Source organism: Oryzias latipes, chromosome 13 (genome assembly GCF_053564925.1).
Source record: "Oryzias latipes strain Hd-rR chromosome 13, Olatipes_Hd-rR_3.1".
Lineage (NCBI taxonomy): Eukaryota > Metazoa > Chordata > Actinopteri > Beloniformes > Adrianichthyidae > Oryzias > Oryzias latipes.
The window spans coordinates 10893610-10918173 of NC_136249.1; the positions used below are offsets into that span (position 1 = coordinate 10893610).

The 24564-nt window shown below is 39.2% G+C and overlaps 1 protein-coding gene across 3 annotated transcripts in view; it reads right to left on the reverse strand.

Annotated features, from left to right (window-relative positions):
• The window catches only part of dscamb (Down syndrome cell adhesion molecule b), a 147830-nt gene that overhangs the window by 8890 nt on the left and 114376 nt on the right, over positions 1-24564 (reverse strand). For all 3 annotated transcript variants that reach the window (XM_078929611.1, XM_078929612.1, XM_020708439.3), the window contains exons 9-29: positions 23729-24007; positions 23449-23568; positions 21278-21457; positions 12711-12907; positions 12440-12536; positions 11517-11645; positions 11265-11432; positions 10230-10300; positions 9829-10072; positions 9172-9318; positions 8784-8939; positions 8569-8702; positions 8267-8420; positions 7983-8100; positions 7739-7905; positions 6820-6918; positions 5297-5485; positions 4736-5026; positions 1470-1646; positions 1152-1182; positions 800-915 (exon numbers count right to left, since the gene is read on the reverse strand). In XM_078929611.1, coding sequence (XP_078785737.1) covers positions 800-915; positions 1152-1182; positions 1470-1646; positions 4736-5026; positions 5297-5485; positions 6820-6918; positions 7739-7905; positions 7983-8100; positions 8267-8420; positions 8569-8702; positions 8784-8939; positions 9172-9318; positions 9829-10072; positions 10230-10300; positions 11265-11432; positions 11517-11645; positions 12440-12536; positions 12711-12907; positions 21278-21457; positions 23449-23568; positions 23729-24007 — 3264 coding nt within the window. The remainder of the gene's footprint in view (positions 1-799; positions 916-1151; positions 1183-1469; positions 1647-4735; positions 5027-5296; positions 5486-6819; positions 6919-7738; positions 7906-7982; positions 8101-8266; positions 8421-8568; positions 8703-8783; positions 8940-9171; positions 9319-9828; positions 10073-10229; positions 10301-11264; positions 11433-11516; positions 11646-12439; positions 12537-12710; positions 12908-21277; positions 21458-23448; positions 23569-23728; positions 24008-24564) is intronic.

Below are 24564 nucleotides of genomic sequence, written 5' to 3' on the forward strand. Positions count from 1 at the left end.
GTAGTCATTTATTTATGATCATGCTGTTTTTAGCCAAAATCAAATAACCTGTGTCGTTTTTCTAGAATGTAGTTTCTGCAGAGCAGCACAGGTTCATTAGAAATTCACCTCTGAGTTGTGGATGGGACTGTTGGGGCAGTTAGCCCACCCTCACATCCCATTTTATATACTCTTTCTGAATTAGGAAATTTCCTTAACAAGAAAAGTAATAACAAAAAAAATACCAGTGCATGTAGGACACCTGAATGCCCACACAGAATGCTCTCTGACTTCCTAATTAATGGCCCCTTACACCCCCAACTTTACATTAGCCGTCCAACAAAATGGTGAGCAATTTCAGAGCTATCCAGCTGAACAGTTTGGATTCAGATTCCAGCTCAGATGAGAAAAAACAAAGTCGTACATGGATGTATTTGTCTACAAGTGGATGCATCAAAATGGAGCAGAGCAGGGAGCTTGTGGTCCACCCAGAGTATTTTCCATCACAAATAAGCTCTTTTACAGCATTTTTTTGTCTACTCCGATTCACAATGATTTGAATAAAGAAATACTTTGCAATGCAATTTTAAGATTAATTTTCTTCAAATATGTCCTCCATCATAAGAAAACTCTCACAGAACATGTTAAAAACACCCGAAACACAATTTTTATAGAAGTGGGTCTTTAAGATGGAGCTACTCCTCTCTACAATCCCAAAGGGCTCTGGGCAACCAAAAACCTGCAACGCCCTTACAGGTCATCCCTCGTACGAATGCATTAGACTAAGGCTTAAGTCCACGTCTGTCTCTGAGGTTCTTACCAATTGTCTCCATGGTGTCCCTCTCCTCAATCAGGAGCTGGGCTCTGGGGATGTCTATGTGCATTCGTAAGGTCTGCTGCTGCTTGTTCACTGTGTCGGGAGTTCGGGTGTTCTTACTGAAGATAAGGGGGAAAAAAGAAAAACTATTCGTTACTCAAGCTTTTGCAGTTTACCACAAAAGTGCTAATTCATCTCCACATAAACTGATAAGTATCTTTATGAAGGCGAAGACAGTGAAAATGCAATATATTTGATTTTTTACGAACAGACTTCATGACCCTTTGCTACTCTGTGATTTACGTTCCAGCTAATAGGAAAAGAGTACCCACAAATCAACATAAAGAATACATACCTCATCAGCATTTCTGCCAGGCTTTTGGCATCTGTGAAGTCAGCAAAGAGGCAGTTTAACACCATAACACTTCAGGTTGCTCCGTAACAAGCTGCAGAAATGCTTCACACACACGGAGGATTTCTCTCACAAAAACGCAACTTCCTTATTTTTAAATGAAATGACAAAGATCCCAACTTAAAAAGCTCCATGAACGAGTTTCCCCTGCTTACAAATAAGAAGCAAATGACTACAAATGGGACTACATTGTGCAGGAAACATGGTCTTTTATTTGTTAACTTGAACTCGCAATAAAACACAGCAGTGCTTTAAACTTACCTCTGAGTCTCTTAAGCCTTTGTTCCCTCCTTCTCCTCTTCAGCACCATCAGCATGATAAAGACCAGCACAGCCACCACGAGGATGGAGGTGATGGTCACCACCATCTTCAGACCTCCACTGCCTGACATGTTATCTGAGATGGGGTCTCCTGTTTTCAGCAAGGGAGGAATGGTGCCTTAAAGAGAGAGAGAAAAAAAAGAAGAGATTTGACCTTTTTTTTAGGATTTAAAAACCCACTCCAAAAAAAACATGTTTTTAAAATGTGCTTGTGACAATTTTCTCATGATGGAGGATAATTAAGCTCTAAATTTTTCAGATCTTGGATCAGACGAAAAAAATGACGTTTGAAAAAGAGCATATTAGGTCACAAGCTCCCTGCTCCAAACTCTGAGTATGGGAGGGATATGTTGCGGGGTTGCTCCACCCACAACTCAGAGGTGAATTTCTGCTTCCACGCTGCAACAAATTTGTCCAAGAACAGCTCAGATTTTTTTTTTTTTTTGGCTAGAAAGGGCTCAATTGGGAACACTTTTACAATAGATGTAAAGATGATCGGAGTGAGACCTCAACATTGAAACAACTGTCTCTTCTGTGAGTTCATCTTTTGAAAACATCTTCATTGTTCCAACATTTTTAGCGTAAAAATAATTGCCTCTTTGTGATGAATGCCAGCATAAAAAAGATGAATGCTCTGCTTGACAGGTCTCATACTAGCACTAGGGATTGGTTTGATTGAGCTGGTCACAAGTTGGATCAAGTGACAACCTAAAGCCCTAAATACCAGCCAATTCCTCCCCCATCAAAGTTGTTTGCTTACAGCTCGGGTTTGCTCTGAAACAGGATTCAGAGGGATCAGGTAGCCTTTATCATTACAGTATGAGGCTTCACACTACTAGGCATCTAGCTGAGGTTTATATTGGAACATATACTTTTATTTTCATCTTTTTGCTATCAATACAGTATCTTAATGAAAAGTTATTGCAGTTTACATATAAAAAATAAGCAAAAGTGCATTTGTTTGTTGAAAAAAATGGCAAAAAGTGCTGCAGTTTAAGTAAAAAAAAAAAGAATGATATTATTTGTGATTTGCTTCCATGTTTTTTTCCTGGGTTGCGTGTTGTCTACTTTAGCTGGAGTGCCAGGTTTTTGTGAGACTGCTGAGTCTGTGCTGGTGTCAGCTATTGATCTCCTGTCAACCTGACAACAGCATCAACCCACCTCCCACCTCAGACACGAGCAACAACTCAAAACCATCTAACAAGCAGCTCACACTTTTCAGCCAAAATCCCCCGAGAACCCGAAAGAAGAGTCTGGAGTTCCCCTCGAAACCTTTCCTTCCCATTAGAAGAACACCACCTTCGCTTGACTGACATAAAGTGGCATAAACTTGTCATGCTTTAAACTAAATGTCCTTTAGAATGGCCTTCTAGGATCTCTGCTGATTAAAAAAAAGTCAAAACTTCTTTATTTTAAATTCTCTAAAATCTTGCTTATAAAAGGTATTTAAGAATTTACATTATTTCATGGATTTTTATCAATATTATCATTTCAATTGTTTGACATTTTTCTTATTAAGTTTGTGTTTCTTGTCAACATCACAAATTTAAAAGTAACATTTTTGCATTTTTGAGTAATTTGCATTTTTAATAATGTTACATTGTTTAAAAGAATTTTATAAAATGATAAGGTATATTCGTTCACTAAAATCCTTTTGATTTACCATAAAGCAGCCAAATAAAAATGTTCAATGATATAAAGTTGTGTTTTTTTTTGCTTGTTAGTTTTCCTTCTGGTCTATTTTTACCTTTTCACACAGTCGTTGTCTTTTTACTTGTAGTGTTTAGTAAAATTGTAAAAACATTTAATAATTCTTGACATGTAACAAACAGTGAAACTGCAGCACTGGAGCAGTGGAGTGGAATAAGAGGGAAACGTTGTGTCCGTAGGTCTTGATGACATTAACGTATTTCAGCTTTTTTCATTCTTTGTGTCATTTTAACAATGATAATCCATATATTGGGATTCCAGGGGTCGTTTCTCCTTCACTTGCTCTGCCAACACTAGAATTGTGTCCCTGAAGGTCACACCTGTTTCATATTTTAGATTTAAACTTCTTCTGTTCATGTTTTACTAAATTCATAGATCCTCTGCCATTCCTTATAGATTTATACCCACCAAAGATCAATGTCTGCTAGTTTTATTGTTGGTTGAAAGAAAGACCATTACCCTAAACTTGTTTAGGCCCCGCCCATCCACTACAGATTAGTGTTCGACTGCCCAACTACAGCTCAAAGTTGTAGTTGGTGAAAAGGTGGTGAAGTGACTTCTCTTTTGGACTTTTTTTTTTGGATCCCTGAATCTACACCTTTATATTTCCCCAATTTTACATTTTTGTCTTTTTCTTTCTTTTTTACTCATTAGAATAACCCCACTCTCAACACATTACTTTGTAATGTTATTTGCCTGTAATTTTGCATCTTAGGGCAATAAAGTAAAAGAAAATTAAAAACTATGACAAAAATATTAGGGCTGCAAAGATTGATCGATAAATTGAATTATAATTCTTCGATCCAACCAGATCGATCTCTTTGTGGCAAGTTGTTAATCAAATTGACCCAAACCATTCATAAAGTCATTTCAAAATGAATTTAATATCTCAATATTGGAAAATACTATTTGGACTGAATTGCAGTCGTTTTTTTTACTATAACGTAAAAACGACCAAGGGCATCACAGCGGACAACACACATGTGATGCAGTAAAAAATGATCGATCCATCATTCCAGTCCAATGTGTGGAAACACTTTGAATTTAGAAAGTCATGTGACCATCCAGTGTGCTAGAATATTCTAATAATGTTCCCTTTGGATTATTTGGATGTGGAAAAGCAACAGTGGGCTGAACTTTATGAAACTATAATGTATGAAGGGATCTGACATTGATTCTTGTTTACTTGTTTGTTTGTACACATATTTAATTTACACTTGATTATCTTCCAAGAAATACAAGGAATCTAGCAAACTTCCAAACATGTTCAGTATTCAGGTATTTTTCTCTGAGTCACACCGGTCGATGTTTTAGCTAAAGATGTCCTGGATCCATTTTAGGTCAGTAAATCAGATCATTCAAAATGAACTATGAATCGTCAAAATATAAAGTAAAACCAATTTTTGACACAATTTGTTACTCTATCCAAGTTTTCATTCATAATTGAAAATGATTTTCAATCCAAATCATTACTGGCCCCTCTTGTTCCCTACTTACTTCCATCAGTACTCAGAGTGGCGAAGGTAATCCGTTTTTCCGTTGAGCCGGCACTGTTGGTGACCTTCATCTGCAGCTCGTACCACGTCGCCTCCTGCAGGTCGTACAGGATGTAGCTCTTGGTGAGTGACGTGCGCTGAGCTGTGGTCCAGGTGGGCGAGTCCACAGCTCTGTACTCCAGAATGAAGGAGGTGATCGGACAGCCACCATTGTTCCAACCGGCCAGGTTGAGCCTGGCTCTGGTGGAGTTGATGCTGGTAAAGAGTTCATGTTCTTTGGCAAACTGGGGCTCTGATGAGAAAAAAAGACAAGAGAACATTATAAAATCCTCACAAGAATACAAAAAAATATATTTAGCTGTGTTTTTCCTAAGTTTAGAAGAATATAACTGTATTGAATTAGTTGCTAAGACCTTGGAAGCAAACAAATTCCCCATTTAACAAAATAATTATACCTCATAAAGACATGCTTATAGGATGAATGTATGTGTGCCTGACCGTTCACAATAAAATCTATTTTATTTGCGCAACACTAAAAATGTGTCAAACAGATTTGTGGTACCTTTCCCATGAGTCTTTGCTTCAATTATCTCACTGATGCGCCCTGGTCCCACTGCGTTTTGTGCAGTCAGGGTGAATTTGTACCATGTTCCACACTTCAAGTTCTCCAGACGATAAGATCGCTCACTAGGGCTGATGGGAAAACTGCCCCACTGCTCACTGTTATCTTCAGAGTACTGCAGGATGTAACCTGAGAGGAGGGAGAACGTGGAGGTATTAGTAAACCAAACAGCAATGCGGTCAGAGCAATATGTACTTCTTTTTTGTGATAAATGGAATAATAAAGTACTTTCTTTACGCTGCCGAATTGCATTATTTAGTCGAAAGTGGAGAACTGCAGTTTGGCGATACATTTGATTGGCCTATAATTTGTATTTGAATCTGTTAGCAGCTGAGCATAAAGATTAGATGGAACTGTGTGACCAACCACACCTTCAGGTTACTGCAAATAGACAATAGTTGGCTCTGGAACAGGAATGAGAATTTTGATGATGGATGACGCTGTGAGAGTGGAAACAAATGTCACAGACATGGCATCTTAGACAGTTTCTACCGTGACCACAGCTCTGCAGACAGGGGCTGCTAGATTAAGAGGGTTGATGATGAATCACCACAAATAGTCTCAAAGGGATTGCTCTGTCCTTAAGATGGAACGCTTTAATCTGTCCCTTAAACACACCTAATCTGTCCTGTTGCTTTTTTAATCTGGCTTTTAGAATGTGAGCACTGACCTCTACCAACAGATATTGATACACGAGGGAGTATGGTGATGAAACAAGCAGAACTGGACCAGCAGAGTACAAGAGCATGGGATACAACAGGAGGTTACACTATGTTTTTCCCCCCCAAAGATAATCATGTTTTATTTAAAGGAACAATGCAAAACAAGTACAATGAGCTGGTTGAGGTAGTGCAATTATTTCCATTTCTGTTGTGCACCTTTAACCCTTGTGCTATCTTAGATGACCCCACCCTTACTTTGATGTGTTATTCCTACCATGACAAAGGTGGATAAAGGTGGAAAGATTTCATGTAATCCATGGACACCAGTGAGGATCACAAATCATTGAAGAAAAAAGGTTCAGCACACTGTCTAGTGGGTCTAGATGACCTAATGTTAAAGTGCCTAGGATAGCACAAAGGTTACAGCAGGTGCTATACTCACTGACAAATCATACACACCAACAAAACTATACAGGAAATATTATAGTAATGTAAAGATCTGAATGCCTTCCATACAGAGCAGAAAGCCTGGAACATGCGCTTTAAAAAATGTATTTTTTATCAATTTTTTCCCGTTTTTGTTTTTAACTAAAGTTGAAAAGTACAAAAAGTTATCAAAATAGCATGAATCATAAAGTGAGATCAGTATGGAGCTGAAAATATTAAGATACAGCAACTACAAAGATGCAAATGAATCCCCTCTATTATAGTTGGAAGTCCTGTTCAGCTATTATTTGAGGAGCTACACTTCCTTTCTGTTCCTCCAGTGTGCTGTTTGTGTGTTTTCGGTGTCAGCTTCACCCCTTATGGAGCTTCCTCCGTTGTCTCCAGGTATCCATGAGAGTGTGATTGATGTGGTGGTTGTCTTGGTAACTGTGAGCCGGGGCTGGTCAGGAGGGACTGTCGACACAAAACACACGCAAAGATTTTTTTGTCGTCAAAGTTCATCTCAGATTTTTGGACTGGATTCTTGTCAGTGCAGGTAATGCAATAATTACAAATGATTTTTCTAAACTACAGCTGTTATGTCACCTCCTGGATTGAGACAAAAGTATTAGACATGTCAGTTTGTGCTTTTTTTATCGAAATGTGATTGAAATGTGAGAAATATACTGTTAAAGGCCTGTTCTCTTCCAATGGGAACCTATTGCTAAGGGACTATATGTATTAATAAAAACAAAATGTTGTCTAGGATTATATTTTATATTAATTTTAAAAAATTTTTTCAATATTATTGATACAACTATACAACTAAGATGTAGCTGCTTTTGCATTGATTTATGAGCTGCAGGGAGTGTCATTTCTAGAGACAAATGGTTCAGAAAATGTTTTTTATTCGAGTACATCTCAAAAGGATTACATTTTCTATATAGGTGATCTTTTTTTCGGTTATGGAGCGAACTTTAGTGGCTAGAGATAGATAGATAAGTAAATAGATAGATAGATAGATAGATAAACAGACAGACAGACAGACAGACAGACAGACAGACAGACAGACAGACAGACAGACAGACAGACAGACAGACAGACAGACAGACAGACAGACAGACAGACAGACAGACAGACAGACAGACAGACAGACAGATAGATAGATAGATAGATAGATAGATAGATAGATAGATAGATAGATAGATAGATAGATAGATAGATAGATAGATAGATAGATAGATAGATAACGAATCGATCTACCTTTTCAAAGGAAGAATCAAGGATCTTTTACCTTGGACCTGCAGGTTGAGTGTGACCTCATCTGACCCCCAGGTGTTGGTGGCCACACAGCTATAATTCCCAGAATCCTCTGCTTTCACTGTACGAATAATAAAGCTTCCATTACCATGAAGGCTACGGCGGCCATCCACTACGACAGGAGTGGGAGTCCCATTGGTGCTGAAGAAACCAAGGAGAGAAGAAGCTTGAGTTTTTGTGTGTGTGTGTTTTGTGCCGCTGAAATGTTTTGGACTTACTTTCCCTTGACCCATTTGATGGTGGGAGGAGGGTCACCAACAGCTTTGCATGGTACCACAATGTCCTTCATCCAGGGAGTGGTAACAGTGCCGTTAAAGGTCAGGATCCTGGCTGGAGCTGGAAGCAGCACAACACAGCAAACAACATTTAAAAGTAAAAACAACCAAAAGAAACCCATCTATCGCTGCGAAAGGGAGACTAGGAGCTTTTACGAAAAGCTTGGTGCCATTTTTTTTAATGTTCAAACACTAAACTTAAGGCAAAAACTAGTTTATTTGTAAACCTTTGGCCAGCGGCTCCACTGTGATCTTCTCACTGTTGTTGCCGTGACCTGCAGCCGTCACAGCCACAACCCAGATACTGTACTGCCTGTTTCGAGCCAAGTTTGGGATCCTGTAGAAATATATATCTGGAGACGCCTCAAACTCACTCATCACCTGCAAACCAGTCAAAGAGAAATACATGTATGATTAGACGACAAACCAGATTCCACGTGCAGAACTCTGGCTGTTCATATTTTTTTTTAAATATCAGCCCACAGAGGGTGAAAGAAAGAGGAGAAAGTGGGGAAACAAATGCTGTTACCATTGGATGAAGGTTGGAGCAGAAGACAATGTATTTCCTGATGATGCCGTTAAGTTTGAGGGGAGGGAGCCAAGAGACAAACACAGCTGAGCTGCTGGAGGCTGCTGCCTTCACTCCAGCAGGAGGACCAGGAACTGTGGAGCCAAACAATGCACACACATTGGAGTCGATTTTCATGAGAGGCAACGTGAGATGCCACTTCCTGTTTCCTGTACCATCCTCTTTGGTGCGAACGTAGATCTGTTCGCTGCGAACTCCATCCCCAGCATTGGTGAAGGCTAAGACCTGTATGCTGTAGTTGGTGTACTTCTCCAAACTATCCAACTCCAGGGACGGCTGACCGGTGGTCACATTTCTTATTTCACCAAGTTCTGACAAAGAAATAGACATTTATTGTATCATAACATTGTCGTGAAATGTTCAGATTGAATAAGCCATCAGAAAAAACAGCCTCGTTAAAAAATGGTATATTCTCTTGCAAAACCACAGCTTCCCCTGCTGGATGGTGGAACATCAGCAGCAAAATAGCTGTAATTTACAAAATAACTGTTCCTCCTTTAATATCAAGTAAACTTTATTGCATGTAAGTGTTTTTGTCTGTACCTCCATCAGGTAGGTTGGCCCAGTAGATGACTCGGTAGCCCTGCAAATTCCCATTGAGAGCTTCTCTGGGAAGAGGCATCCAGGACAGCGAGATTATCTCAGGAGACTTGGCCACGGCCAGGACATTTTCTGGGGGACGGGACGGCACTGCCGCAGAGAAAAAAAAGCAGCACCAAGTTTAAGGGAAAGGGCCCAAGTGAAAATCTAAATGAACATTTAAATTCTGCATTGACAAGCAAACATTTGGGACGTCGTGTATCCTTAAAAAGTTTCAAAGATAATCTAAAAAAAAAAAAAAAATGAAGGGAGACATTTAACATAAATTCACTGTTTCATTTCATTGTTTTCTCAGTGAAATGTTTTTCAGGTGGCCACATCATACCCAATTTTTACGATCCATTAACCTTAACTACAGATTTTATTTTTGTAAAGTTGCCATTAAACTACAGACTGTAGTTCATAATAATGTCCAGTAGGTGGAGGGCTTCTCTTACTATAGCTTTCTGGACTGTTAGCACTTGAATCGTTCAGCTTCAAAAAATTCTGCAGCATGCTCTGATTTCCTTAAAACTTTAAAAATACTTGTATGAAACAGTGCTTTTCCCATTTCAGATCTAAGCATAGCGTAACCTGAAGCCACACTCAACATCTCTTTACCGTCTTCCAGGGTCTTGACGACCACTTGCTGTGAGGACGGCCCTGTGCCGGCTCTGTTTGCAGCCTGAACCACCACGCTGTACTGGGTGAACTTCTTCAGGTTGTCCAAAACAATGCTCTCCGTGGTGTCTCCTGTTGTATCCACACTGATAATGGTAAACTGATGGCTTCCACCAGGGCTGTACTCCCTGTAGCCTACCTGGAAGCCACGTATCACACCGTTCTGCAGGTGCTTAAGGGGAGGCTTCAGAAAGAAGATGAAAGAAGAAAAAGCAGTCAGAAAAACATCATGTATAAACTGAACACGCCTTATTATCCATCCCTTTCTTTTAAAAATACTCTCAGTTGGATCTTAAACCAGTAAAAGCAGAATAGAGGAGAGGGATTGTTTGAAAAGTCACCTTCCAGGAGACTTTGATGCTCTGAGGCGAAGTGGAGTCCAGAGTGACATCTTGTGGAGGCCCATCTGGAGCTGTAAGGAAGCCACCATTCACCATTATGGCAATTTGTCTCATTGTGGAAAAAACAGCACAACAGGGGCAGGCAAATTCCACTAGATGGTGATGTTGAGATAAAAATGTTCCTGCTGAACATTTGGGTTCTTCTTGTTTACTCATTTGCCTCAGAGGTGTCACCCTTTACTTAACATCAATTGAAAATAAAACCCTTAACTTCATTCAATTTCCCCTTTACAGTGTCAGAGATTATACAAGAGCGTCATCACTACATTTTGACCAGGAATGCTATATTTTTAGTTGCTTTAATGTCCTAAAGGAAGGTATTACAGGCAATGCTGAAGACCTGAACACTAGACCTTTCAAAACGCAACAGTGGAATGATTTGTTTTTTAATTTATGGCAAATTATGGCCTCACTTAATATTACTACTGATGTGCAGGATGGCAAAACACTTGAAAGGTTTTTCTAAGAACTTCTTTAACTTGATATTTAGTGATTAATTTCTGCCCATTAAGGATCATTTAATGTGCTAATGCTACATTTTCCACTTTATTAACCCAGGTTGGTTCCACCAATGTTTCCAGTTTAAAAATTCAATGTAATATTTTGAAATGAAACAACAACATTTTTTATAAAGGAACATTTTTGATACTTTTTTTGACTAAATAAAAGCTGTGTATCAAAAATGTTAGAAGACAGAGTAGAGGTGTTTTTCCAAACTTCTATTCATTCGATACAAAACTTTATTAACACTTTATTATTTCCCCAGGTAAATTCTAACTAGTTGACAAACGTTTAAACAGAAGAGTGCAAACTGGACTGATTTCATTTGGTCCAGAAAACAGATGTTTTCCTTTCAGCCTCCATTGTAGAGTTAAAAAATGCAAAAGTTTAATAAAGAGCTTGGAATCACTTGAATTCCCTCTGTCTTTTCTGAATAGCCACTGGGAGCTTCCTGAACATGATAAGCTCACCAACCTGCTTCATCAGTGGTGATGGTGAGCTCGTTGCTGGGGTTGCTGTTGCCAATGATGTTCTTGGCAATCATACGAATGTTGTAAGTGGAAGAAGGATGGAGATCAATTATAGTTGCCTGGTTTAACTGTGGTGACACATCTTTGGTTACTTGAGCGGATAGCCATGAAGCTAGAAGTACAAAAGAAAAAAAAAGTACTTTGTTATTATTTTTTGTGCAATTATCCCATTTTGATCCCCATTTGATTCATTTACCTGATTTGTTCTTGCACTCGATATCATACCCTGTGATTGGGCTGTTGCCATCAAAGCCCATGGTCCAGCGCAGAGCTATGGTTCGATCTTTAACCTCACGGATCTCTACCACCGGAGGATCAGGGGGTTCTGAAGACACAGGAACATTAAGTATGAAAAAAAAGATCCCTGCAGACCAGACAAGTGAACCGGTATTATGTGATTTGATGTGATGTAATTTGAAATGGTTTATTTCAAGCAATCAAAGCAAGAGTAACACACAAAACAATACAATCAGCAGTTATGCATTCATACAAAGATGTATCAAACTTAGGATAATTAGACATTGAATCAAAGATTGCTTGAAAGGGAGTGGAAGGAAGTGAATTTATATAATCCCACCCTGTGATCAGACTCAGACCAAAGGTCATAACCCCTGACTGAACTGGACAGACCTAATAAAGTGACCCTTACCATATTTTGTATACCATATTTTGTAAACCACAAGGCGCACTTAAAATCCTTTAATTTTTTCAAAAACAGAAAATCTGCCTTATAATCTGGTGCGCCTTAACTCTGGTTGTGTTTACTGACTTCCAGTTAATTTTCTGTGGCACATGGCGCACAAAAATCTGTCAAAAAGTTTTATTTCAACTCATGATTTGCTGTTTGAGCTAGTTCACTTTCCTTATTTTTAATGTCCCACTTACTTACTTTTTTTTTGTACATCTACTTTAAAAAATTAAAAGGTTTATTTTTCTTTAACCAAATAGCCACAAGGGGGGGGGGGGGGGGGGGGGGTAAAGGGGCCACATGGAGCTCTGGAGCCGCAGGTTACGGACATAGACAATTAGAAAAACGAACCAAGGGTGATTCTTAAAGCTCCTGGACAAAGTTTTGTTCCACATTCGGACCAATTGGAATGTGTTGAAGGCATTGCCTACCTTGCACTGTCAGCTGTATGATGCCTCTATCCTCGCCAAAGGAGTTGATAGCATGACAGGAGAAGAATCCAGAGTCTTCACGAACTGTTGGCATAATCTGCAGAGAAAAGACATCACATTTAAGGTTATGAGTCGACAGCACAGCTGGGAACAAGCCTAAATACCTCTGTACTTCCCACTACTGCTTAGTGTCTTGACTGTATGAACCTACAAAGTGAGGAGGATTGGCAAAAACTCCAAAGCATCACTCAGGACGAGGCGAAACACTCACCACCAGCGTGGAGATGACTTCGTCAGCCACTTCTTTTACAGTGACCACATAGCGGCTGGTCTCTGGGTTGATGATGCGCTCCTCTTTCTCCCAGCGCACCATGATGGGTTTCTCCCCGTGAGCTATGCAGCTCATCCGCTTCTCCTCTCCCTGCGTGGCCAGAGTGGTGTTAGGGTAGGAGGTGATCATGGCCGGGACTGGACGGGGAGTGAGAAGGGGAGAAAATTCAGGGGAAAATTGGTCAGTTTCTGGAAAATGACAATCATCTTTGATCTTTTTGTCTGTGAAAGGCACTTTAGAAAAGTCTTTTGACATGCAAAAGGAAATGTAAACCACTTCTTGTCTTGAACAGAGGAAAGTGAATTTCCTCTGTTTCTGTGACTATCATAACACTCCAGGGATCATCATCAACTCCCGTTTGAGTCTGCCTGACTCACCCAATACTTAAAGAACGAGGATCACCTTCAGGTGAGCGTGCGCCCGCTTTGATAACGACAGCGAGTGGTAACATGCTGCTTTCTGAAGATGAGGCGGAGGAATGAAGAAAGGAGCCGTGACTCCTGCCTGAACCCTCATCAGTCTGACTGTGAAGCAGGTCTGGCTCCACGCTTTAACCACACTCTGGGCTCATTAGCAACAGATCTTCCAGCTTGTGTATGAGTGTGTCATTCAGTGCACTGCATGCACAGTTTGGTGAACTGAACTCGCTCCTAAAGATGCATCTTTAAGGAAATGATGAGAAAAAAAAAGGATGTGGTCTGAAGTAGTCACAACCACACATAAACTGAAAATTACAGTTTACAATTACATTACACAAAGTAGAAAAGGGAGAGACCATGTACCCCCGCAGCGCCAACTATGATCCCTCGCTCACTGTTTCTATCTCACTCCTCAGGCTCCCACCAGGAGAGCCATGGTTTAATGATGAGAAGGACCACTTTGATTTTTCATCCACGCAGCAGACGAGTCCGTTAGCCGTGCTGCTGTTTCGCAGTCACACGCGCCCTCAGAGCCACGCACAAACAGCAACACCATCCAGACAGCACAAATAAACATACAAATAAATACAATCGAGTTGGCTTTACTATCTGTAGCGAAAAAAGGAAAAAAAGTGAGTCCAAACCTGCATCCGTAATGAAAGAAAAATGCAGTTTGGCACTCTGTGTACGCATGCCTCTGTGCCAAACAGCAGTTGGTTTGTCACTGTTATGGTGCAAACTAATTATAATATAAGTGTCACAAAGATTGGACATTCATAAGTCTTTTATTATAATGGACTTTCTTATTAATTTATTATCCTGGCCTTTGTTAAATGTTGATTTTTCTAATATTTGCAGGTATGCCCTGATTTGGATGTGACAAATGTTAAAAAGTGCAAATATTAAGGCAAATGAATTGACCTTTGTTAGAGAGGAAATTGTTGTCACACAAAGGAAACTTTTGTAGCAAACATTGAGCACATTTTAACCTGATTGAGTTAAAACTTTTAGAGGCTTCTTACAACTCTGTATGTAATATAGGGGGATAAATGAACATAAAAAAAAACATTTAGAAAAAGAGAAATTCAATTCAAGAATAAAAAAAGATCAATATCTCTCTGTGAACTTTGCATCCCGGAGTGTGAAGTCCAACTTTAGAAATATTTGACATGTGAAATAAGATCCTGGCTCAGAATTCATTCCAGCTTCATAAAATAAAACAATATATTAAAAATAATAATCAGAACCCATTTTAATATAACTTTAAAACATACTTCAATTAGGGAAAACATACAGCATGTACACTAGCACACACCCATGAACAATACTATTTATCGGTACACAGCAAACTATTTGACACAGGCAAATATTTAAAATCTTGTTTTTGTACATTGAAGATATTTGATCAGGTTTGAAGTTGTTTGAACTTTTCTTGCACTACACCTTTACAAGCTTTTCTCAATATCAGCACAGTCCAGATTTTTTCTGTCTCATTAAGAGCTAGGATCTAGAAAAAAGGAATTATTATTAGAATGGGTTAAAAGAATTTGGCTGCATACACTTCACAATAGAAAAACTGTATGTAAAAAATAAATCAAATTGAATGCCAGTGAATGCCTTTTATTAAAAAAAATTACTTCATATATTAGATTTGATGAGGATTTGTTTAGATGGGCCAATTTTGCACTATGATTACATTCTCATTTTGTTCATATTTTATCCTTAAATGAGTCAATTTCACTTATTTCACTAGTTTTTTGTAACTGTAATCAAAATAAACTAAAATTAGATACATAAACACTCAAAATGTACAAACCTGGCAAATAAATACTTATTATTCGTTTGCATGTCATTCAGTTTGAAGTAATTCTTTCCAATGGTAATCTATGTCTTTTTTACATTTTCAAATGCTTGGAACTACTTATATCTAGATTTTGATATCTTTTTAAAATATTTCTTGTAAAGTAAAAATGACAAAATGACATTTTACAAATTTCCAGTGATTTTCTTGTTTTCCTCACCTTTTAGTAGCGTAAAAGAAACATTTTGCTGTTGTTTTGTGATTATTTCCTTCACCTAATCCAACACACACACAAATGTTAAGATAAAAACAGTCTTAAAGCAAAAGCAGTCTGTTAAACACAAACATTTAAGGCTGTTTTCTGATTCACTTGGAGCCCCGCCCACTCCCCTGCTCCCCAAAGCTTCCTTCCCTCTCCTGCTGCCCCCACACTGGAGGCCGTTGATTTATTTTGCATAGCATCCATGAATTTTGAGTGACTCCTATTAAGGGAATCTCCACGGCTCCTTCTCTAAATAGTATTGCTTTTTACAGGGACTGTTCTCTTCATCTACTTTTGAGGCCTTGACAGATCAAGTTAACATCCGTTTATTTATTTGAAGGGACTCAAAACCAGTTTGCCTCTTCATCTTTTATCCTAAGATGTTTATTTAACTGTCATTTTTTATTTTCCAGAGCCCCCTGGCTGGATAATCGACAATCTGATCCACGTTTTAAGATCGTTCACCCACAATAATCATCCTAATCAATCAAATATGTTGACGTCGTGCTTGCAAGTCTGCAGTTAGGTCTGTGTCAGGATGGCACAGCATTTTATGGTCTTTGCTTGGCAAAATCCACATGCTAGACCTCTACTGCGTTCAAGAGATTTAGTGGGATTTTTAGAAATGAAATGTCTGTTTGTGTCTTGATTCATAATCGACTTTATGAAGTAAACATAAAAGTCTGAGGTCATGAATTACACTAGCCTGTGAGTTTATTTGGTACAGAATTAATCTCAGTCTTTGTTGGGCTTTGCATTAGAGCATTGATGCATGTATGCATGTGATCTTTACTCATCTCGGGTGGATTTCAGTGCCTTGTGCTTCGGAGAAGCTTTCTCATATCTCGATCTCATCTCATTTCAGTGAATCCACCATGCGGAGCCCCGGGCTAAACCTGTTCTCTTTGATAGCCTGTAATTGCTCCGTTGATGTATATTTTTTAATATCAAGCAATATTACAGGGGTCTGGTAATAAAACAAAGACGGAGCGAAGGGGAAGTGTGAGGGAGAAAGGACAGAAAAAGAACCCTGGAGGATGGGAGGAGAACAAAGCAGGAGGCAAAGCAGGGAGAGGACTGAAAGGAGAAAAAAAGCTGGGTCTTTCCTTTGACCCGGCTGTCAGGATGCTCTCCTGTGGTCTATATTCCTGCTCTCTTTTGCAATTGAAGCACAGCAGAAAGCCTTTTTCTGCTGAGGTGTTGGTTTAAAACTCTCCACAATCTTCCATTTAATCTTCTTCTGTTTTTATTTTGGTAAAACAATATAATAAAAATGTTAAATGACTATTTAAGTGTTTGATAAAAGTTTCAGTGATGTTTAAACAAAGTAAATGATTCTCAAATAAAGTTTTGGTCTTTTTTTTTGTAAACCCATTTCAGGTCTTTTAACCAAAAACAAAATACATTTTTATTTTTTTATGAAGCTTCAGAAATTTATTGCATTCTTGATTTATATGTTCAAGTTAAAACAGTCGTACTACATAACAATATAAAGCCTCTAAAGTCAAATAAAATCATTTTAGATTTTTAAAAAGGTACATAATTTATTTATTAAGCAAAAAAATTATTAAGCAATAAATAAACATAGCTAGAAACATATTTAGAAAAATGAATTCTGTATGTTAAATGATTATAGTGATGAAGCACAGGTCATTTGACCATTGTAGGTCCTGCAATAAAATATTTGTGCAAAAATATTTGTTAGCCACCAATTCTCAGAGTTTGGCCCACTTAAAAAAGAGGAATCTGTAGATATACTTCAACTGTAAAAGAAAGCATGTAAAGAATTACATTGTATGACTTTCAAAGAAACAAAAAAGTTACATTTGTTTTCTAATGAACTAAGAAAACGTTAAAATAATAGAAGAAAACCTTGTAAAATGAGTGTTGTAATTGGAATTATTGAAGAAACCTAGTGTTTTCAGCTTTATTAAAGGTTTTTTGCATATTTTAACACAACTATTTTGTTATAATGACTGCTCAAATATTTGAGTTGGACAAAAATCAATAAAGTGCTGTTGTTTTTTTAAAATTCTGTATGGTTAAAAGATGGTAACTTGGTGATTTTTTTTTCCAGCAGAAGTGTCAGGTCTTTCGATTTGAATTTTTCATACCTTGAACATTTGAAAAGTACACTGTAAACTCAATTTTATTTTTACATTATTGTTTTTTTTTTCTTTCCTTTTTTCATTTCTGTGCTTGATATGAAAGAAACAAAAACAGCCTGAGAGTGCATATAAAGCAGAGAAACATGCAGACCGGTCTTCCCTTGAGTCCAATGCTGGCTTCTAATTGAGGTATTGACTGATTTAAATGAGGCAGAAATGCTCTCAAGAGTTCCAACGTCTCATAACACACACGAGCGAGCATGCAAAGGCACATGCTGCATGCAAACAGAATGCATGAGATGCGCTATGCATGACTACAGAAGCACATAAAGTCCTTCTGCATGGACCTAGAAATTGTCATCCTTAATTTTGATAAGAAATGTCCAATTTCACATGCACCCAAACACATGCAGATAATGGTGTGAATGCTGGAGCAGTAATGGGTTTGCTTTTTCAGACCACTCATGTGAGTAAGTACTCTTTTATTGAAAGCATCTTAAATGCACGAGTACATTTTGTGAAATGTGATCTGCTGATTAGTGAACAGCATGTGTCTGAGCCAGCATGTCATGACGACGCAGCGGTGAGGAAAAACAGCAATATTATCATGTATCCGACTTCGACCAATAAATCAGCTGAACTGACATGCTGTATTAACTCGCATTAGCATGCAGAGGGCCCCTGCATCAGTAAATGTTGGCAGATAAATTAAAAGAAGCAGCAGTGCAAAGGTTTGCTAAACATTATTTGGCTCTGTAAAATAATTTGTCCTCAAAAGAGCACTGACAAGCGGGAGATGTTTCTATCTGCAACCTGGATAAATGAAAATGAAATCATCCAATTTTATGTTACCCAATACGGGTGTGCTAAAGATTTTTTTTTAAATAACATAACATAAATGGAAACAGTTATTTACTTGTGTTAACTTGTGATTTATACGAAAACACTGTATGTTTGAAAGTTACCAAGAAAAACACTAATCTGAACAGTTTTTCTGCACGATATGGAGGCCTCCAAAGATGGAGGGAGACTAATTGTATTGTATTGTATTGTAATGTATTTTTTACTTTGAAAGAAACATATTCTGACAAATAATACTTGGCAGAGATTTCTTATCGAAGCATTACAGTAGAGTTAAAAAAAAAACAACCTCTGCATTCACCTTCAAGACATGCAACTGCAGATTTAAAGCATGCGCCTCACAAGCCAAATGTGCAGAAATTGTGTCTGACTTTTCCATGTCGTGGCGTGCAAACACAAGCACGTTTTCATGTTTGGTGTCAAAAATCTATTTGACATCTTCCTCTGTGGTTGAAATGGAGAGTCAAAATCAGGGCAAAGGGGTTAGTAAGTTTATGAGCTTTACTGTCTTAGTCCAGCCACTTCATCTATTCTCTTCACCATGGCGGCACGTTCTGTCTAATACACTAACACATTGGTTTTGTCTAATAGACAATACCGTTGGGCAAAGGTAGGGGATCGACCGAGGCCCCCAACTCTCTGGGGACCCCGAGCTGAACACTTAATAAAAATGTTTAAAAGGAATTTTACGTCCACCATTATTTAACTTTGTCATAAAAAAAACATCCAAAATCACCAAACTTTCATAAGATTGATCATCTTAAAGTGTTTGGTCCTCCCTCGCTCTTCTGCTGCAATGGTATATTCCAATCAACAGCAAGTCCTGAGACTCACAAGTTATCGAGCAGGGACAGCATTGCCAGACTGGGGGGTTTCCAGCTCAATATTCTGACCTTTGGGGCAAAAATTGCTTTAGGTGAGTGGCCATAATTTGGGCTGGTTTTGGGATCAGCTCTGGAGCTTTCTTGGTTGAAACACGTTTCAAGCAGTGAATTGTTGTCTGGGGAGAGGCAGGGGACAGGCAGGGCTTCACCTGTCGTTTTCCTCAACTGCCATCATGAGATGTAAAGTCTACAGACAATAAAATAAATATATGTTCACACTCACCTGTTCCAGAAATGCAAATTATAAGTTTGAGTCTAACCATTTCAATTCTCAAAATCACTGTATTTTTCGTATTTCCTATTTAATGGTATACTCGCATAGCCCCTTTCTACCTTCCTTGAATGCCCCAGGCGCTTTGCAGTGACAGTCCCATTCAGCCCTTTCACACCAAGCGCTGGTGCCAACCTTCCACAATAGGCAGGGTGGGGTTCAATGTCTTGAGCTTACAGCTTTGCGCTGAATTCTTATCAAAATATTTGGATTCTTGACATTGATATTGTCTAAAAGTGGACCAGTAAGAAAGTTATTTAATGTTTTTTTACCCTGTAAGGATTGTTCAAAAAATGATTAATACTGCAGAGGGCCCCATGTTATTGTTCGCCTGGGACCCCTGCTAAGTCCGCCACTGCTGACCGATACAGCAAATTCAGGTCAAAGGGATCATCTACATTGTCTCAGTTACAGGATTGCCTCTTTTTAAGGCGCTGGAGCTGCAGCCATACAGTTTTCTTTTCTGCATGGTAGGGAGAAAAAAAAAAGTTTAGTTCAGCTATAGGTCAGCTTGCTGCATAGCAACTGGGTGCCACTGTCAGAAAACTGACCTATGAAAACACAGCGTGTTTGTCTCGGAGCATTCTGCTGCAGTACTGACAGCTTCCCTGCCTAATGTACTGCTAGGCTTAATTACAATGACACAAATATCCCCGGCATGCCTAAAGGTATAAATGATATGAAAAAAAAAAGGCTGATTTACCCAGAAGGTGACTTTTAAGTCAATTTTTATCTTTTACATACTGGCCAGGGGTCAAGGTCAAACAGCGAGCTTGTTCCACACATAATATACCTTCCAGCATAAAATGTAATTTTTTTGTTCCTGTCTGTGTTTTCATATATTAGACTTTAGGCCAGTGAGGCAAAAGCTTAAAAAGAGATAGAGAGCAGGAAGAGACAGAGATAGATAGAGGGCTGCTCACCAGTGGGGAGCCCCATGCTCCAGTTTGATAACTGCAGTAACGGGAAAATAAGCCCCACTCACATCTAAGCTCCATGAAAATGAGGAGCCATTCCTGGCGCTGTAGGGGAGCTACATGCTAATGCTCAGTGGTGGCAGAAAACCTGTAGTTTAGTATTACCATACTGGCTGCTGACGGAATCTAGGAGATGCTCAGGCGCAAAAAAAAACTGGAGCATGTTCAGAATGAGTGAGGAAGCGATAAAACTGGCTTTGATTTAGAGATGTATCAGGAAAAATTCCTCCATCACTTTACAAGACATACTGATCCCAAACACTTTATTTTAAGTCCCACTCCAGTTATCTTTTGATCTATAGTAAATGTGTTCCTAGTGGTCTTTTAATTATGATTTAGCAATTTTTAGCCAAAAAAAACAAAAAAAAAATCTGTTTTTTTAGGACATAGTTTCTGCAGAGCAGCAGTTGTTCATTTGAAATTCAATTTGGGGTGGGATCGTTGGTGCAGAGCAACCCCGCCCCTCTTCCCTTCCCATTGCGGAATGCTCTCTTTTTACAGCCTCTCACACCCCCAAGCTAGCATAACCGGCGCAGAAGTATTGGAGCTATCGAGCCGTACAGTTTTGATTCAGATGCCAGCTCGGATGAGGAAAACAGAGACGTTTTTCCATCTGCTCCTGATTCTCAGCCATTTGAAGAAAGAAATACTCAGAAATGCAATTTCTACATGTTCTCCATTTCAGAAAAAATTCACAAAAACATGTAAAAAACACCAAAAACCATAATTTTCATTGGAGTGGGCCTAACTATTCAAATGATCTCACATTGTGTCAAAACATTGATCTGTTTCCTATTTGTCTCACGTTGTTGTTTGTCCCCCCCCCCTCCCCCACCGCATTCTAACAAATTTTTGTCATCTGAGGAGTGATTATGACAAAAAAAACAGCTTCTGAACTGTACATGATCAAACTGGGGTTCTTACTTTTGACGGTGAGGTACATGGACTTGCTGACATCAGCTCCAACGTCGTTGCTGACCTTACACAGGTAGAAGCCGCTGTCATCCTCCAGCACGTGTTTGATGAGCAGCGACCCATTGCTCAGTAGCTGGATGCGAGAGCCACTGTTCAGAAGGATGGGCTGAAACTGGGGTACACCTGCACCTAAAGCGAGAAAAACAATCAACTTTTGAAATTCAACATTTAAATTGCCAGTGTTGAAAGGCAACACGCAGCACTTAAAAAACCCAGAAACATAATAAATGATGACACAAAAACGGGACACGTATTTGAGTGCATTAATTTGACAGTGCCTCTGTGTTTACAGCTTTCATGACATGGTCTATGAGATTAAGAAAGGATTGTAAACACATCTCTTAACATCAGGCCCAAATCCTTAAATCACCAAACAGCTGACAGGCAGAATGAAACCAAGCTGCTCGAGTGATGCAATCAGAGCGACATAATGCTCATGTTTGACAGGACAGCAGATTGGAGCTGGGAAAACAACAGGCGGAAGGACAAAGTGGCCCTGCCTCCTTCATAACGTTAAGAGCTGAGCAGGAGACATTTTAAAGAAATTCAAAACATTTTTAATTTTGGCTTTTTTCAATATCTCTTTGTAATTAATTAACACATAGTTTGCATTTATGGTTGTTAGATAAGCAGATGCCAGAGAGCAAACGGTGTACAATAATGAGCACACAAAAAAAGCATTAATACGACCTAAAGTCATATAAACTAACAAATATGCATCTTTAGGTGCAAAAATAACATCAATTCAGAATCAACTTTCATTATAGGAAATGTCTGGTTTAGATAGTTAAAGTTGTACTTTTTTCGTTTTTTTTTTTCCCTCAGGATGGTAAATATCTAAAAGATGCGAATAGCATGCGTTTACAGTTACTAACATTTCTTTTTAAGTGATGTCAGCGTCTAAGATTTTCTACCCTCTTGGTGAGACACTGCCATAAAGCTCGTCTTAGTGCTCTTCAAATGCTTCTTATCCATAAACAACCCTTTGAAGATGGACCCTTGTGAGGCTAATGTCTTTAATGTACTCAGCATCGCAGAAATATGATAAAAGCCCAGTTCAACACTTTGCTTACAAAGCATTTCCCATGTGTGAACTTTGCCAGACTTTACACTTAAAGGTCTCCATACTGGACTGTTTTGGTAGGTGTTTTTCTTACTTAAAATGTCTTCAGGAGGCCATGGCTGACCATGGTTCAAGACTGATGACTTTGTTTTAGTGCCCCTGGTGATGGGAAAGTGTGGGAATCATGCATAGCACATATTCAAACGGTTCTCGCTGTTGTGCTAATAAGTGTTGACCTTTACTTTCCATTCTATATCCCAGAGATTGCAGACTTTGTTACACCGAATGTCAGCCAGACAGCAATCGCCTAAAAAATCCTTAGCAGTGGCGGAATAGGCTTCCCAAACGGCCGTGATTTTTATTGTGTCATATTACAGAGCAGCAAAGTCAGCCAGCTCAGCTGAATTTTATACTTCCTCCAACTTAGTCTGAAAAACGGCTTTTTAGAGCGCTACAAGTGAAAAGACGCACGCCATGCGTTGTTCATGCATACTGATTAGAAGCGGTCAGAAAGCTAATCGGACTGCTTGTCTCAACACGCGCTCAGAAAGAGAGAACACATAAATCCCATCAAAGGGTAAAAAATATATATATTTATATAAAATAAGCCAATTCTTTCTTTGCTTTGATGGCAGGGCCCTACATACACACACACACACACACACACACACATGCTGTCTGACAAATACTCCATGCTGGTTGTTCCTCTGGTGATGAGAGCTTTCATCCTTAGTTATGTGGATGATGGAGCAAACATGGAGCCCCTCTTCCATCCTGTTCAAGTGGCTGAACTCACCTGCTACCCTCCCGTCTGTCTGTCTGTCTGTCTGTCTGTCTGTCTGTCTGTCTGTCTGTCCTCCAAACTCAATTTCCATCTCACTGTGATGCTTCATGCTTTTTTTTTTTAAATATTTAAGGTGGACAGCTTAGCTTAGTGCCAATTTATGTCTTTTTACTGTATTCCCACACACCTACCTGCAGGTGCAGCAAACAGCATCTGCAGCACACAAAGCAGTTTTTAAATTCATAATAATTTTTTTTTGTCCACTTAATGTACCTTTGGAGTGCTCCCAAACAATAGTGGGTGGTGGATAGCCCTCAGCAGAGCAGTTGAGAGTCACAGTTTTCCCATAGATCCCATCTTGATCCTCAGGCTGCACCACAAACTGAGGAGGAACTGTACAGAGACACAAACAAAAACAAAAACTCACTGTTTGTATTGTGTATTCAAGAAATGCATTTGTACTTTGTGGCTCTTTGGTGAAATGCCTGCCCACACACTGCAGCTTCCAGCAGCCCACAAGGTGCCGTGAGATTTGTTGTCTTTGTGCTCTCACCTCTAACGATGAGCTGACTCTGGTGCTCCACAACTGCAGCTTCGTTTCGAGCGATGCAGGTGTAGTTTCCATTGTGGTCAGGGGTCAGATTGGAGATCCGCAGCGAGCTCGTAAAGTCGATGTTGTCGACAGTCACACCCAGACTGGCGGGGATGGGGCGCCCATCTTTCTGCCAGGTGATGTCCAGTGGTCGATCTCCGGACATGACCACGCACGGTATGAAGACCCGCTGACCGATGGTGAAACGCTGGAACTCAAAGGGTTGAATGTAGGGAGGGACTGCAGGCAGGAGAAGAAAATAGAGACTGCGTGTCATTTTAGCCTTCAATTTGAAAACCTCTTGAATTCTCTGGATTTTGTGTGAGGACTATCCTTTCTTTTTAAGAGTGATCCCACAATCGCTGAGCTATCTGGAGGAACATAAAGGACCTGAGCTGCAAAACATTCTGCAGTAAATCCTTGTCACTCTTAGACTGGAACATTTTGTCCTTTCAGCACAGGAGCCACATCAGCATACATACACAGGACCAAAAAAAAGAAACTTTTAAGATGACTCATTTTAAATTGCTCGGGAAAAGAACTGGAGCTGAACTCTTTCTGCTTAGCTGATAATTAAGGCATGTCAGTCTTTGAACCCCAGACTTCACAACTAAGCCAGGTGTCTGCATTCATTCAGAATTTATTGCACTGACATGAATCTTAATGTGATTTACATCCCAAAAAAAATTAAAGAAGAGATAAATCCCTCAAGAGTCAGAATCTTGCTTCTCAGTTTACGGAGAGTAAAGTTCAAACTTACACTCTGAAGTGAAACATCATTTTTGCCCGTCTGACCG